Raw genomic sequence first — 17,476 nt, 5'->3', positions numbered from 1 at the left:
GAAACACATTACTGCTACAGAAAGAATGGCATGATGGAATCCCATGTTTCATCATTTACCAACTCATGGACATTACCCTTTAGACTGTTTTGCAGCAAATCCAGACAGTTCATATCATTTCATCTCTGAATTATAGGTATATTTTTGTGAGACATATTTACTTGTTTTAATTACCTCATGTTGGAATAAAACGTGCTTTAATTGACTTTGTTTTGGAAGATGGTTAGTTTATTAGGATAGAGAAGTCTATAATTGAATTTTGTTTTTATTTTGATACACAGGAGTCCAGATCTTACATAAAATGGATAATTCTCACAATAGATACTGAATATTAAGTAGAAAGTTATTTAGTAAAATCTAAGCTGCTATGGAAGAAATACCAGTAAAAGTTGCTGTAAGAATCCGACCTCTGCTGTGCAAAGAAGTTCTTCATAATCATCAAGCTTGTGTGAGAGTTATTCCAAACACCCAGCAAATTATCATTGGGAGAGATAGAGTCTTTACTTTTGATTTTGTTTTTGGCAAAAATTCCACTCAAGATGAAGTTTATAATACATGTATAAAGCCACTAGTGTTTTCTCTCATTGAGGGCTATAATGCAACTGTTTTTGCCTATGGACAAACTGGATCCGGGAAGACCTACACCATTGGAGGAGGCCATGTTGGTAAGATTCTCATATTCTTTGACTTTTGTTTGAGATGCTGGAACGAAGCTAAAATATGACTATCTGAAATATAGAAGGTGCTCAGCATATTAATTGAATGAAATAATGTATAATCCTATATTATATCTTGTATATATCCTGTATAATCTTTGAATCAAGTATAAGATCATCATCTTTGAAAGATGTATTTTTAAATGTTGAAGTTTCATTCAACAATTCAATTTATGATTATATTTGATTAAGGAAACAAGTTTAATACAGTGTTTGGTGTTCAGCCCTTTGCCATTTTTTTCCGTTTTATTGAGATACAGTTGACATACAACTTTGTATTAGTCCAAGGTGTACATATAATGATTTGGTATATGTAGATATTAGAAAATGATTACCACAGTAGGTTTAGTTAATACCAGTCACATCACAGTTATAAATTTTTTCTTGTGATAAGAACTTTTTTTTTTTTTAAAGATTTTATTTATTTATTTGACAGACAGAGATCACAAGTAGGCAGAGAGGCAGGCAGAGAGAGAAAGAGGAGGAAGCAGGCTCCCCGTGGAGCAGAGAGCCTGATGTGGGGCTTGATCCCAGGACCCTGGGATCATGACCCAAGCCAAAGACAGAGGCTTTAACCCACCCAGGCGCCCCTGATAAGAACTTTTAAAAAAGGCTTATTTATTATTTATTTGGGGGAGAGAGAGCACAAGCAGGGTGAAGGGCAGAGGGAGAAGCAGGGTTCCCACCAAGCAGGGAGCTTGATGCAAGGGCCTGATCCCTGGACCCTAGGATCATGTCCACAGACGCTTAACTGACTGGGCCACCCAGGTGCCCAAGAACTTTTAAGATCTAATCTTTTAGCAGCTTTCAAGTACACAATACAGTATTAGTAACTACAGTCACCATGCTGTACATTACATCCTCAGAACTTATAACTGGAAGTTTTTATGTTTTGACTACCCTTCACCCATTTCCCCCACTCCCTGCCTCTGACCACCCTTTGTAAAGTAGAAATAAATGAGTTAAATTGACCAGATTTTGATCTTTTAACATAGTCCACGTGTAAATATCAAGAGTCCTACAACCAGGGGCACCTGGGTGGCTCAGTGGGTTAAGCCTCTGCCTTCGGCTCAGGTCATGATCCCAGGGTCCTGGGATCGAGCCCCGCATCGGGCTCTCTGCTCCGCAGGGAGTCTGCCTCCACCTGCCTCTCTGCCTGCCTCTCTGCCTACTTGTGATCTCTGTCTGTCAAATAAATAAATAAAATTAAAAAAAAAAAAAAAAAAGAGTGCTACAACCAGAACTTCAAGGCAATAAGAAGAATTTATTATGTGGTTTAAGGGTCTTTTTTCCCCATTTTAAAGTCAAATTTTTATTTTGCTTTTTCTGCTTTATTGAGGTACAATTGGTAAATAAAATGGTATGATATTTAAAGTATACATCGTCATGATTTGATGAATGTATATGTTGTCAAAGGATTCCTCCAATCTAGTTAACACATCCATCACCTCACGTGTAAATACAGATTTCTATTGTATTTTACTTTTAAAGATTTTATTTATTTGAGAGAGAGAGAAGCACAGGTGGGGTGAGGGGCAGAGGGAGAAGCAGACTCCCTGCTGAGCAGGGTGCCCAATGTGGAGCTCCATCCCAGGACCCTGGGATCATGACTTGAGCTAAAGGCAGATGCTTAACCGAATGAGCCACACCGTCACCCCTGGATTTCTATTTTATTTATTTATTTATTTATTTTTTAAAAGATTTTATTTATTTATTTGACAGAGAGAGATCACAAGTAGGCAGAGAGGCAAGCAGAGAGAGGGAGAAGCAGGCTCCCTGCCGAGCAGAGAGCCCAATGCGGGGCTCCATCCCAGGACCCTGAGATCATGACCTGAGCCGAAGGCAGAGGCTTAACCCACTGAGCCACCCAGGCGCCCCTGGATTTCTATTTTAAATACTAAATATTTTAGGCTATAATTTCTCCTGCTTAGGATTTCCTGTAGAGCTGGAAGGAAACTTGAGAATCATTTCTCTTTGTTTATAACTGTGGAGCTCCATCTATGGCGTTGATCAGTGACGGACTTACTCAGTTAGAGGGCTAATGACAGCTGGGATTGAAAGCTGGGTCCTCTGTTGAGGACCTTACTGTATTGGTATTTTTCTACTAAAGACAAACTTTTGAGTATTATACATATATATATATTATTATCTAACATTATTGCTAGTGTTCTGTATATGTGTAATGACTCTCAATGTATTTTCTACTTTCATGCTCTTCAAATATGGAATATGTGACTTTCAGAAACATTTCTGATTACATGTAGGGATTGGATGGGAGAGTTGGAGGCTGGCTGTGTGGTTTGAGGAGGCCCTGATTGCAAAGACTAAATGGAAGGTCCATAAGTGCCCAATATTCCCCACACCCCTCACCATCATTTTTCAGAATCAGCGTTATGAAGGATTTGGGATATTAAAGATACTAGATTATTTTAGGGTCTCAAAATAAAAATTCAATTTTTCTACTATAAGTTGTGTTTTGTTTTTTTTAGGATCATAGCTTTTTTTTTTTAATGGAAAAATGTTTTATGATCTGTAAGACTCAGTATGTTCTTTTACTAATGAGAGTTATAAAATGCTTAGAGCTTTAGTGACTTAATTATAGCTATATTGCTTTTATTAAGCGGCCATGCATACAATTTTAATACCTTAAGGGAAAAAGTTATTGTTTATCTATTATCCTAGAATATTTTAACTGCTCTAAAATACTTTATACTTGAGAACACCATGAGAAGCAGTTTTTTCTTTTTTCCTCTAGCTTTTTATTCTTTTTTAAAAAATCATTTTATATTTTTTCATCATGATAAGTTTGCTTTTTATTTATTTTTTAAAAGATTTTATTTATTTATTTGACAGACAGAGATCACAAGTAGGCAGAGAGGCAGGCAGAGAGAGGGGGAGAAACAGTCTCTCTGCTAAGCAGAGAGCCTGATGTGGGCCTTGATCCCAGGAACCTGAGATCATGACCTGAGTGGAAGGCAGAGGCTTAACCCACTGGGCCACCCAGGTGCCCCGAATAAACTCTTTTTTCCATCAGATATTCTTTCCTGCTTTGTCAAAGATTACTTGACCATAGAGTTGAGGGTCCATTTCTGGGCTCTTTATTCTGTTCCATTGATCTATGTGTCTGTTTTTGTGCCAGTACCACACTGTCTTGATGGTGACAGCTTTGTAATAGAGCTTGAAGTCTGAAACTGTGATGCCACCAGCTTTGGTTTTCTTTTGCAACATTCCTGTGGCTATTCGAGGTCTTTTCTGGTTCCATATAAATTTTAGGATTATTTGTTCTAGTTCTGTGAAAAAAGTTGATGGTATTTTGATCAGGGATTGTGTTAAATGTGTAGGTTGCTTTAGGTAGCATAGACATTTTCACAATATTTGTTCTTCCAATCCATAAGCATGGAACTTTTTCCATTTCTTTGTGTCTTCCTCAATTTCTTTCGTGAGTACTCTCTAGTTTTCTGAGTACAGATTCTTTGCCTCTTTGGTTAGGTTTATTCCTAGGTATCTTACGGTTTTGGGTGCAACTGTAAATTTCTCTTCTGTCTTGTTATTGGTGTATAGAAATGCAACTGATTTCGGTGCATTGATTTTATATCCTGACACTTCACTGAATTTCTGTATGAGTTCTGGCAGTTTTGGGTGGAGTCTTTTCGGTTTTCCATGTAAAACGTCATATCATTTGCAAAGAGTGGGAGTTTGATTTCTTTGCCGATTCGGATGCCTTTAATTCTTTTTGTTGTCTCACTCCTGAGGCTAGGACTTCTAGTACTATGTTGAACAGTAGTGGTGGTAGTGGACAGCCCTGCCGTGTTCCTGACCTTAGAGGAAAAGCTCTCAGTTTTTCCCCAGATTGCTGAAGTTTTTTAATATAACTTGAATATAACTGGAATTGTGATACCTCAGTTTTGTTTTTCTTTTTCAAGACTGTTTTGGCTCTTCAGGGTCTTTTGTGGTTCCATACGAATTTTAGAAATGTTTTTTCTAGTTCTGTGAAAAATGCTGGTGGTATTTTGACAGGGATTGCATTGAATGTGTAGATTGCTTTTGGTAATGTGGGTATTTTTTTTTAAATATTTTATTTATTTATTTGGGAGAGCGAGAGATCACAAGTAGGCAGAGAGTCAGGCAGAGAGAGAGGGGGAAGCAGGCTCCCCGCCAAGCAGAGAGCCTGATGAGGGGCCCGATTCCAGAACTCTGGGATCATGACCTGAGCTGAAGGCAGAGGCTTTAACCCACTCAGCCACCCAGGCGCCCCGTAATGTGGGTATTTTAACAGTATTTCTTCTTCCAATCCATAAGCATGGAGTGTCTTTCCATTTCTTTGTGTCATCTTCAGTTTCTTTCATCTGTGTTTTATAATTTTCAGAGTACAGGTCTTTCCCCTCTTTGGTTAAGTTTATTCTTAGATGTTTTATTGTTTTTGGTGGGATTTTAAATGGGATTTTAAAATGGGATTGTTTAATTTTCTTTCTGCTGCTTCATAATTAGTGCATAGGAATGCAACAGATTTCTGAACATTGATTTTGTATCCTGAGGCTTTACTGAATTTATTTATCAGTTTTAGTAATTTTTTGGTACAATCTTTTTAGGGTTTTCTATATATAGTATCATGTTGTTTGCAAATAGTGAGAGTTTTACTTTTTCCTTATCAGATTGGATGCCCTTTATTTCTTTATGTTGTCTAATTGCTGAGGCTAGGACTTGTAGTACTATGTTGAAAAAAGTAGTGAGAATGGACATCCTTATTTTATTCCTGACCCTAGGGGGAAAACTCTCAGTTTTTCACCGTTGACTATGATGTTGGCTGTGGGCTTTTCATAAATGGCCTTTATTATGTTGACATATATTCCTTCTGGACCTACTTTGCAGAAGGTTTTTTTGTTGTTTTTTTTTTATCACAAATGGATGTTACACTTTGTCAAATGCTTTTTCTGCATTTATTGAATAAGCCTGTGGTTTTATCCTTACTGTTATTTTTTTTTTTTTAAAGATTTTATTTGCTTATTTGTCAGAGAGAAAGAGAGCACGCAAGCACAAGCAAGGAGAGAGGCAGGCAGAGGGAGAAGCAGGATCCCAGGACCCTAGGATTATGAGCTGAGCCGAAGGCAGTTGCTTAACCAACAGAGCCACTCAGGTGTCCCTATCCTTTCTGTTATTGATATGATGTATGACATTGATTGTTTTGCAAATATTAGAGTACACTGGGATCGTGGAATAAATTGCACTTGATAGTGGTATGATTTTAAAAATTTTATCATTGGATTCAATTGACTAGTCTTTTGTTGAGGATTTTTTCATCTATATTCATGAGCGATATTGGCCTTTAGTTCTCTTTTTTGGGGGTGTCTTTATCTGGTTTTGGTATCAGGGTGTTACTGGCTTTAAAGCTTGAATTTGGAAGTTTTCTTTCCTCTTGTATTTTTTTTTTTTTTGAATGGTTTGAGAAGAGTGGGTATTAACTTTTTTTGAAGATTTCTTTATTCATTTTAGAGAGAGAATGAGAGCAAGGGAGAGAGGGAGACAAGCAGACTCTGTTGAGTGGGGAGCCTAATACCCTAAGATCATGACCTGAGCTGAAATTAAGAGCCGAATGCTTAACCAACTGAGCCACCCAGGTGCCCTGAGAAGAATGGGTATTAACTCTTGAAATGTTTGGTAGAATTCTTCTGTGAAGTCATTTAGTCCTGCATTTTTGTTTTTTGTGAGTTTTTGGATTACTGATTCAATTTCATTGCTAGTGATTGGTCTGTTCAAATTTTCTATTTCTTCCTGTTTTGGTTTTGGTAGGTTATATGTTTCTAGGAATTTTCCATTCCTTCTAAGTTGTCCAGTTTGTTGTCATACAGGTTTTCATAGTATTCTGTTATGTTTGTTTGTCTATCTGTGGTGTTGGTTCTTATTTCTCCCCTTCTATTAGAAATTTTATTTGGGTCTCTGTCTCTAGATGTTTTTCTAGGCATTTTAGAAATACACATGTATTTTTTTTTTCTTGTTGTTTTGTTTGTTTAATGAATTATTATACCTGTGATTCTATAACTTTATTTTTGCTTTTGACAATATAAAATATTCCATTACTTCCTGTATAGGTCATAGAATTTCTTTTTTTTTTTTTTTTAAAGATTTTATTTATTTATTTGACAGAGAGAGATCACAAGTAGACAGAGAGGCAGGCAGAGAGAGAGAGAGAGGGAAGCAGGCTCCCTGCTGAGCAGAGAGCCCGATGCAGGACTCGATCCCAGGACCCTGAGATCATGACCTGAGCCAAAGGCAGCGGCTTAACCCACTGAGCCACCCAGGCGCCCTAGGTCATAGAATTTCATCTCATTTTTTGGACTATATAAAATTCCATAGTTTGAATGGACCATAGTTCCTCCATTCCAGTATTAATGGACATTTATTTAGGTTGTTTCTGATTTTTACTGTCATAAAAAAGTTGCAGTGTATATTTTTGTATATTTAACTTTGCACCATGTGTTAGTATTTGTATAAAACAGATTCCAAGAAGTGGATTTTTTGAGTTAAAGTGAATGCACATTTAAAATGTAGATAGATACTGACAAATCAGCTTCCAAAAAGGCTATAATTCCTACCACCAATATATGAAAGCCATTTGTTTGTATCCTTGTCACTTATTGGATATTATAAATCCACAATATTTTTTTGGTCATCTGATAGGTGAAAAATTATACTTTGTTGTTTGAACTTACATTTCTTGGTATATTGGTGAAATTGTTAAGCATTTTTTTATTTCCTAGGCTTTTAAGGACTCCAATTCTTGATCAGTCATCTGCTGTTTGATTTTAATAATTCTGTTTTTTTTTTTCCAATAAATAATTTGTCGAGCATTTGTAGTGTATGTAGGGTACCATGCTAGGCACTGTGGCAGAATAATAATCTCTTATTTTTTCAATATGGTGCTTATTTACTAATATTCACTTTCCTACTTCTCAGAACCTTGGATTTACTGACTTGTACCAGGCATACATTCTCTAGAAACACTTGTGTGTACTGTAAATAATATAATAGCTAAATAATGGCTGTTGAGATATAAAACTTTACAAGTTCTCTCTATTGAAACAGTCTATCTCAGGAATGTAAGTATAACATTGAAAAGTGTGACATTTAGATTACTGAAATACATATTGAAACTTTATTATAAATATTACTTGAAATTCAGCATTCTGATAAGTCTTTTCAATTATTGTGCTTTGTTATCTGTTGAAGTGGGGAATGAATGAGCTATTTCAAATCAGCCTTACATTCTGGCTAATCTACAAAGCATGTATTGCACTGTAATTTATACATAATGCTGTTGCTAGTTCTTGTAAACTCTCAAAAAGGTATCTTTAGGGTTGCCTGGGTGGCTCAGTGGGTTAAGTGACCAACTCTTGATTTTTGCTCAGATCATGATCTCAGGGTCCTGGGATCCTGTTGGATCCACACTCAGGGAGTCTCTCCCCACTTGCACATACACACACATTCTCTCTAAAATAAATAATTTTTTTGGGTATGATTCCATTTTATTCTTTTTTATGACATGTTAGTCACCATACAGTAGTACATCATTAGTTTTTGATGTAGTGTTCTATGATTCAGTGTTTGCGTATGACACACAGTGTCTCTAAAATAAATAAAATAAATCTTAAAAAAAAAGGGAAAGAATCTTCAATCTTCATTTTTTCCTTTGTATTAGAAAAACCTATAGCTTCCTTTACTTGCCACATGATGGCAGTCTTGCATCTTAAATTAGGTGAAAGGCAGTCCAAGTTAATAGAGGTTCAGATTTTCAGGATGCTGCCCAAGATCTAAACATTGGTAATTTTCAACCTGGAAGCTGTTTTTAAGGTTCATTTGAAAGCCAGCTTTTTGTAGCTTGGAATGTGTTTCCCATGGAACAATGCTACAAATGGTGGGTAGGTTTCTAAATTGGCTTAACATATTTAACCTTAAGTCTCAATTTATTCTTCTGCTTATTTAAAATTTTTAAAACTGTTTAAAAAGTTGTGGAAACTTTTACACATGAATTTTGAAGTTATGGTTTTAAAAATTTATAATACAGTTATATAAAAAATATGTTGTAAATGTAGGGTTTTAGCCTTTCTTATATTTTAATTTTCACATGTCCTTTCTTTAAATTTTTAGCTTCAGTTGTGGAAGGACAAAAGGGTATCATTCCTCGAGCTATCCAAGAAATATTTCAAAACATCTCTGAAAACCCTAGCATTGATTTTAGTATTAAAGTGTCTTATATCGAAGTATATAAGGAAGACCTAAGAGATCTTCTAGAATTGGAAACATCTATGAAGGATCTTCACATCAGAGAAGATGAAAAAGGAAACACAGGTAAAGTAGCCTACTTAACTGATAGCCTTCATTAGCAAATAGATGTGGTTTAATTGAGTTTCAGGATGTATTCCAAAGAATCTTTAAAACAGACATTGAAGCAAAATGCATTTGTTTTTACTTTAAAATTGGGTAACTTTTTGATTACCAATATCTATTAAATCACCCAGGTGAAACATAGTTCAGACAGGTTGGTAAGATTAAGTTAATAAGTTGTAATTCAAGGTACTTATTCTCTATAATTGCCCCTGCTCTGAGTTGATCTCCAACAAGACTTTGAAATAGGCTAAATTAGTTTTTGTGCTTTTTTTTTTTTTTCCTCCCAGAGTTTTCCCCAGAGTGGGGATGGCTTCTTCCTTTGGTGTTTGTCCAAGTTGTTCCAGAATTCTCCTTTCTTCCTCTTTGATTTTGTCCCACCACATCTGTTGCCTCCTCCCTCTTTCTCTCTCTCTTTCTCTCTCTCTTTTTTAAATTTGCACCGTTTACGTGTTTTCTTCTCCATATTGACACTGTCCATCGTTGTGCTTCTTGTGGTCTGAATTTCTGTGCTAACAACCTGTTAATTTCATTAAATATCCATTTGTTTAGAAATAGGAGAAGGTTAGTTGGGTCAAAGTATAAGTATTTTAAAGAATAACACTTTCTGCTTTTCTGATTTAAAGGGTAATATGTTCAGCATAGAACACTTTGAAAACATAGGAAAGTTTAAGGAAGAAAGTTGAAGATCATCTTTAATCCCAGAACCCAGAAAGAACAACTTCTGTTTTTGGTGTGTTTCCTTCTAGATTTCTTTTTCTGTGCACATATAAATTTTTAAAAAATGTACTTAGAACTTGATGTGTAACATTGTTCCTTATTTTTTCACTTAATATTTGTTTTGTGGGCGTTTTCACACACCGTTAAATATTTTTCAAACTTATGACTCTTCGTGGTCATGTGGTAATTTTGTCTTTGGAATGTATTATGCTTTTTAAAATTAATGCTCCATTCTTGGACATTTAAGCTGTTTCTAGATTTTCACTATTATTAACAACACTGACTTGGGTGTGTTTCTCTCTTAGAAAAGATACTTAGGTAGAACCCTTTTTGGAGATAAAGGATCCCACCTGAGGAGTCACTGACTCCTTGAGGAAATTTCCTAGCAGTTAGGAAAGTAATATCATTCAGAGTGCCTTCCAGGGGCAGTGAAGTTTGTCCTCTTAATTGGCCTTGTCTTGGCAGCCCTGGCATTCCTCGATGTTTGGAGAGAATGGTTTTTGTTTTGTTTTTTAGAAAGAAAGCAGACATAGTAGTCTATGGTCTCAGTAGATAATTCAGTATAGTTTCTCTTTTCTGGACAGACTTCAGACCAACGTTTTGAGCTCCTGTATTGTATAAAATATAATTATTGAGTGTTTTTATCTTCTGTTAAGAAGATAACAGAAATGACACGTTTATTGTAGAAGAGTCAAATAATGCAGAAGTATACACTATCCCTCCTGATAAACTTAATAGCTAATATCAGTTCTGCAAAAGTTTTGGGAAGATGCAACAAATTGTCTTAAGACCGATTGGCATCTGTCTTATGTAATGTTCCATTCACTACCAAAGTGTATTTGTTTGACATATTTATTTACTTCCTGTGTGTGCAGCAATGTTTCGTATCCACCCTGGGATGCTGCACCATCAGTATCATCGTGGAAGCTTTTTAAGAAATACTATCTTTCGGGCCCCACTTTTCAGAAATTCTCATGAATTTGTCTGGAATGGGGCCTGAGCCTTGCTACTTTCTCTTTTATAAAACTTCCAGGTGATTCGCAGCTGGGTTTGAGGACCAGAGATAGTGCTAAGCTGTAGCCTAATGGGAAAAATTTATGAAAGTTACCCTTTGCTTTACAGTTACGTTGTCCTATTTTATAATTGCTGATCTTTTAGCATTCCCCGTTTGTAGTATAAGTTCTAGAACTTTAAATGTTCTCGGTTGTTAAGGTGTCATGTTGGAAATAATGAAAGCAAAATGATCATTTTTCAAGAAGACAGTGACATGACAGGATCTGTATAAAGAGGAAATGGGACACTGTAATTCAAGCACAGAATCAGGAGCTTTACTACTCTGATTCAAATCCCAAATCTGCCTCCTGCTTTTTGAAATATGTTTGAATATAAACAAATAATGTGGGCAGTAAGCTTTGGCTTATTTGCGGCTCTTATTCCGCTGTTCTTGAAATAGAAACTTTTTTTTTTTTTTAATTGCCATCACATTTGTTTACCTTATGCTCTGCTATTATGTAGGGCATACCTGTTTGTTTTTTTTGTTGTTTTTTTTTTTTGTTTTAATTTGACAGACAGAGATCACAAGCAGGCAGAGAGGCAGGCAGAGAGAGAGAGAGAGAGAGGAGGAAGCAGGCTCCCCGCCGAGCAGAGAGCCCGATGCGGGACTCGATCCCAGGATCCTGGGATCATGACCTGAGCCGAAGGCAGAGGCTTTAACCCACTGAGCCACCCAGGCGCCCCAGGCATACCTGTTTTTAAGATGACTAACCAATTTTATTTACACTGAAGTTGTCATTTATCATTGGTCATGACCACACGATACCAAAAACCATAAGCCTAAGGATGACTTGAATATTAACAAAACTCAAAAGACATGAATTTCTCTTCATTAATCTACTACTGATTAATTCTTTTGAGTTTTCTGTTTAATCTGTTTTTTTTTAGTAAGTCTATTAGACTCTACAAGTCAAAATACTGGAATAAAGAGCTTTTCTTTAGTCAGCCATCTTAAAGAATTGAGTGTGACTCCAAAGAAACCAGATTGTTTAAAATATATGTATATATAACTTCTTTTAGAATGTAAACATCAAAATGAGTGCTGTCTGTTAAAATCATTCCTTTGGGAGATTATCTAAAATTACTTAATGAATTTGCTGATGTCACTGTTGTTTGAAGTGCTATTGATTTTTTTATTTTTAAGAGCTTTTCTTAGCCTGGGCAGTTCAGCCAATATTAACTGTTGTAATTGGGTTTTGATTAAAATTTGGTTTAAAAACTTGCTGTTGCTGTTTTAAGTGATTGTTGGGGCCAAAGAATGCCAGGTGGAGAGCGCAGATGAGGTGATGAGTCTCCTGGAGATGGGGAATGCAGCCAGGCATACAGGGACCACGCAAATGAACGAGCACTCCAGTAGATCACATGCAATTTTTACAATCAGCATCTGTCAAGTGGAGAAAAACATAGAGGCAGGTGAAGACGGATCGTGGTACTCTCGTCGGCAGATTGTCTCGAAGTTCCACTTTGTGGACTTGGCTGGCTCCGAAAGAGTAACCAAAACAGGGAATACTGGCGAACGGTTCAAAGAATCTATTCAGATCAACAGCGGGTTGCTGGCTTTAGGCAACGTCATCAGCGCTCTCGGGGACCCCCGCAGGAAGAGTTCACATATTCCATATAGGGACGCGAAAATTACCCGGCTTCTGAAAGATTCCCTGGGAGGCAGCGCCAAGACTGTCATGATCACGTGTGTCAGCCCATCCTCCTCAGATTTTGATGAGTCCTTAAATTCCCTCAAATATGCCAACAGAGCCCGCAACATTAGAAACAAGCCCACCTTAAACTTCAGCCCCGAGTCAGACCGAATGGACGAAATGGAGTTTGAAATTAAGTTGCTTCGAGAAGCTTTGCAAAGCCAACAGGCTAGCATCAGCCAAACCAGCCAGATCCATCCAGAGGAGACTTCTGAGAGAAACAGGATCCATTCTCTGGAGGAGCAAGTGGCCCAGCTGCAAGGCGAATGTCTGTGTTACCAGAACTGCGTGGAGGAGGCCGTTACCTTCCTGGTGGACCTAAAGGAGGCCGTCCGACTGAACCCAAAGCAGCTGCACAAACTGCAGGAGTGGCTGAACATGACTCAGGAGGTCAAGAAGGCGGTGTTCACCTCCTTCAGAGGGAGCCACGGCCTCGGCAACCTGGGAGAAGGGCCTCAGCATGTTACAGTCCTCCAGCTGAAGCGAGAGCTGAAGAAATGCCAGGTACGTGGATGCCTTTTGTTGGTGGCTTGTTGGACGACTCCTTTTACTGGGGCAAGGGTCATTTTGGAACCTCAAAAGTTTTTCGAAAGGATTATGTGTGAAATCTCATTTGCCTTTGCTCAGTTACTTCCCTTTTCCTACCGCTTTGTCCTCTTAATTGACACCTTCTCAGCTCCTTCTCCTTTCTCTTTTAATATCTTCACTTGGTATATTTATGAAGCAGAATCTTGCGGACCTGCTCATTGATTTAGAGGATGAAGAAAAACACAATTTCAGAAAACAAAGTGAAGTTGTACGTTAGTGAGTCTTCATTCCTCTTTGGGTCGGTGGTTCTTGAAGGAAAAAAATAAACTTCATCCTTTGAGTGTGGAATGCTGGGTTTTTTGAACAAGCAAAGAAATCATCTTATTTGACAGTATTTAAGGGATGTGGGTATACGTATTCATATTATATAAATGTACGTTGAATTCAGAGTTATGCTTCTCACCTTATATTCACACACAGTATGGGAAGATTTTATGTCACTGGGGAAATCATGGGAAACAAGATACATCCAGTCCTCTTTACATGGGGGTCTGGTAGACAAATGGATATTCTGCCAGTTTTTGAAAATAGGAAAATGTATAGTTAAAAACATAGCTTTCTAGTTAGAAATCATTCCTCAAGACCTTTTTATATGTATTAGAAAGAAACCTCTATTATAGCAGCTCTTAAACTTTTTGTTCACAAGATTTCTTTTTTTTTTTCTTTTTAAAGATTTTATTTATTTGACAGAGAAAGAGAGAGAGAGAGCACAAGCAGGGGGAGCAGGAGAGGGAGAAGCAGGCTTCCCGTTGAGCAGGGAGCCCGATGCGGAACTCAATCTCAGAGCCTGGGATCATGACCTGAGCTGAAAGCAGAGGCTTAACCATCTGAGCCACCCAGGTGCTCTGTTCACAAGATTTCTTTACAATTTTAAAATGAAGTCCTCTAGGGGCGCCTGGGTGGCTCAGTGGGTTAAAGCCTCTGCCTTTGGCTCAGGTCATGATCCCAGGGTCCTGGGATCGAGCCCCGCATAGGGCTCTCTGCTCTGTGGGGAGCCTTCCCCCGCCCCCCTGCCTACTTGTGATCTCTGTCTGTCAAATAAATAAATAAAATCTTTAAAAAATAATAAAATAAAATAAGGTCCTCTAAAGAGCTTTTGTTTATGGGGACTGTATCTATTAGTATTTACCACATTAGAATTAAAACACAAGAATTTAAACAATTAACACACTCAAAACTAACAGTAGTAACCTGATTACATGTAAAATAAATAACTTTTTTTCGTGAAGGATAACTATTTTCCAAAACAAAAGAAGTTAGTAAGAGTGGAATTGTTTCACATTTTACATGTCTGGCTTAATAGAAAGTGGGCGGATTTTCATATCTGCTTCAGCTTTCGGTTCGCGGCAATATGTTGTTTTAGTTGAAGTATATGAAGAAAAACCAGCTTCATATAGATTTGTAGTTGGAATGGAGGACTCTTTTAATGGCTTTTTCAGATAATTATGGATATTTTGTCTTTGCTATTACACCAAAACTCAACCTGTAGAGATTTCCTAATGGTTACTGGCTGTGTGGAATTTGAAACTGTCTTTGTTACATGAATATTTATACCTTAAAATTCACTGTATCTTGTACTTTGGATCTTTTATCACATGATTCTAAAATGTCACTTATTGGTCATGTGGAAAATATTTGTTTACTAAATTATGCAGATCTTCCAAATGTTGATGCCTATCATTAGACAGCATCAAGTAATTACATTCACTAATCTTACCTACTGATCTTACCAGCAGGGTCTATAAGTATTGGAACCCATCAGACTTGCAGCAGAAATGTATTCCAAAATTCTAATTTTTGCATGAAACTTGAATTTTATCATTTGCAGCAAATATTGTTGTTTCCCTTGAAATGATGGTTTTCTTTCTTTTTTAAAAAAGATTATTTATTTATTTATTTGACAGAGAGAGACACAGTGAGAGAGGGAACACAAGCAGGGCAAGTGGGAGAGGGAGAAGCCGGCTTCCCGCTAAGCAGGGAGCCCGATGCGGGGCTCGAACCCAGGACCCTGGGATCATGACCTGAGCCGAAGACAGATGCTTAACCCACTGAGCCACCCAGGTGCCCCCCATCAAGATATTCTTAAGTGAAGCTGGCATTTGTTTGTATTGTGAATACGTGGCAGTGAGGAAGACAGTGACTCCTGGTACAGTCTGGTGACATGTCCCCTATTCCCGCTAGGAGTCAGCAGTTTTACCCACCCTTATATACCATCAGTGCAAATGTCAGCATGGTAAACAGGGAAAATATTGGCTTAATATTATTAGGAAAATAGTTTTGATCTCTTGGATGCCCTGAAAGCACCTAAAGGACGCGCCAAAAGGGTCTTTGCTGAATACACTATGAGGACTGCTGGTTCTATCTCAGAGATTCTGATATTTAAATATAAGCATTTAAAGTAATACCTCTAAAATTATGGATTTTTTTTTTTTTAAAGCAGTGACTCTGCCCTACCTTCCTTGTAGATAGGGCAGGCCTGGCCCTTCCTCCTTGGTATAAGACACTGGCAGAATGGGAAGTATGGTTGATGGGAAGCTTGAACCTTGGGGCGCTGTAGGGGTTAGGAGTAGGAAGTGCTTTTCCTTCCTGCTACTAAGGTGCCTGAAAGTAGAAACCCATAAAACCCCTTGGTTGAGGATGGGGTGGATACTAACTTTTTCTCTCCATCTGTTGGAAACCCTGAATTACACTTGCTCGAGATGATGCGTTCAAGGTTAAGACTTTCCAAAGATATTAACAGTCTTGGTGAAAAAGGGGATCAGGAGCAAATGATTTTCGGGAGTGCTAGTTAGATTAGAGAGAACCCAAGACTTCTCAGGACTTTGAAAGTGCTAGTGGATGCTATTAATCTTCAAGTGAGAGACAGAATGTTCAGTATTTCCCAATTTTATTATTTTTATTTTTATTTTTTAAAAGATCTTATTTATTTATTTATTTGACACAGATAGAGATCACAAGGTGGCAGAGAGGCAGGCAGAGAGAGAGGGGGAAGCAGGCTCCCTACTGAGCAGAGAGCCCAATGCAGGACTCAATCCCAGGACCCTGAGATCATGACCTGAGCTGAAGACAGAGGCATAACCCACTGAGCCACCCAGGTACCCCAGTATTTCCCAATTTTAAAAAATGGCTTTTGTCTTTTTGGTCTGCCATCTTGCAGGATTAGTAATCCTGAAACCACTGAATAACAAAGAGACAAATGACAGCTGTCATTCCTCACCCTGTATGTCTCTTTAAAAAGTTGTTTTTTAAACTTCCTTTTCTGTTCTTTTCTGTGAGAGAGACAGAATAAACACAATAGTTAAGAACATAGGTACCCAAACCCCCAAGGTTTGAATCCTGATTCCTTTGCTGCTTCGCTCTGTGACCTCAGGCAAATATTTTACCTCTCTGTGCTTCAGTTTCCTCATCTATAAAATAGAAACAATATTAACAAGCACCTTGTAGGTTGTTGTGAAGATTATTAAACCACTAGTTCCCATAAAATGATGAGAATGATGCCTGGCCAGGAGTAAGGCACCATAAATACCAGTTCATTATTATCTCATTCATTTTTCACCTGCCTGGGCTGACTTAGTGACAGCTAAGTGATTGGACTTAGTAGTTGTATGCAGGGCCATGTGCCAGGGGTTGCTGTGAAGGCCACTTGATGAATTCTGTGCAGGGAGATAGCAAGTCTATGCAGGGAGAGGCGTGGATGTTCTCTTCGCTCAGCCCTGCTCCCTTGAGCCTATTACACAAGCAGATAAGTACTTTATTTTTTAATTTTTATTATTTTTTTAAAGATTTTATTTATTTGGGGCACCTGGGTAGCTCAGTGGGTTAAAGCCTCTGCTTTCGGCTCAGGTCATGATCCCAGGGTCCTGGGATCGAGCCCCACATCGGGCTCTCTGCTCAGTGGGGAGCCTGCCTGCCTCCCTTCCTCTCTCTCTGCCTGCCTCTCTGCCTACTTGTGATCTCTGTCTGTCACATAAATAAATAAAATCTTTAAAAAAAAAAGATTTTACTTATTTATGTGGCAGGCAGAGAGAGAGAGGGGGCGGGGGAAGCAGGCTCCCTGCTGAGCAGAGAGCCCGATGCAGGGCTTGATCCCAGGACCCTGAGATCATGACCTAAGCTGAAGGCAGCTGCTTAACCCACTGAGCCACCCAGGCATCCCAGTTATAGCTTATTTTATGAAAGAAGTCACATAGGTCCTATACATGTGTGGAGTCATAAGGACTAATAGCGTCATGTGTCCTTTCCTTGTTTGGTCATTTGAGGATCCCAAGCAGAGCAAAGAAGGGCCTTACCCTAAGTGCTACTATGAGGCTGTGGCAAAATCAAGGC

General features: G+C 38.1%; 1 protein-coding gene across 6 annotated transcripts in view; it reads left to right on the top strand.

Annotated features, from left to right (window-relative positions):
* The first annotated feature begins 367 nt into the window (after positions 1–367).
* The window catches only part of LOC111153555 (kinesin family member 27), a 77,797-nt gene continuing 60,688 nt past the window's right edge, over positions 368–17,476 (top strand). For 4 of the 6 annotated variants that reach the window (XM_022512644.1, XM_022512646.1, XM_022512647.1 and 1 more), the window contains exons 1-3: positions 368–665; positions 8,859–9,059; positions 12,108–13,066. In XM_022512644.1, the coding sequence (XP_022368352.1) occupies positions 368–665; positions 8,859–9,059; positions 12,108–13,066 (1,458 nt within the window). Of the gene's footprint in view, positions 666–8,858; positions 9,060–12,107; positions 13,067–17,476 lie in introns of those variants that run through there. The other 2 variants (XM_022512649.1, XM_022512648.1) reach the window with 1 other exon arrangement.

Source organism: Enhydra lutris, unplaced genomic scaffold, assembly GCF_002288905.1.
Source record: "Enhydra lutris kenyoni isolate GAN:26980312 unplaced genomic scaffold, ASM228890v2 scaffoldscaffold33, whole genome shotgun sequence".
Lineage (NCBI taxonomy): Eukaryota > Metazoa > Chordata > Mammalia > Carnivora > Mustelidae > Enhydra > Enhydra lutris.
Note: the sequence above shows the minus strand (reverse complement) of the source record. Positions and strands in the feature narration are given on the sequence as shown.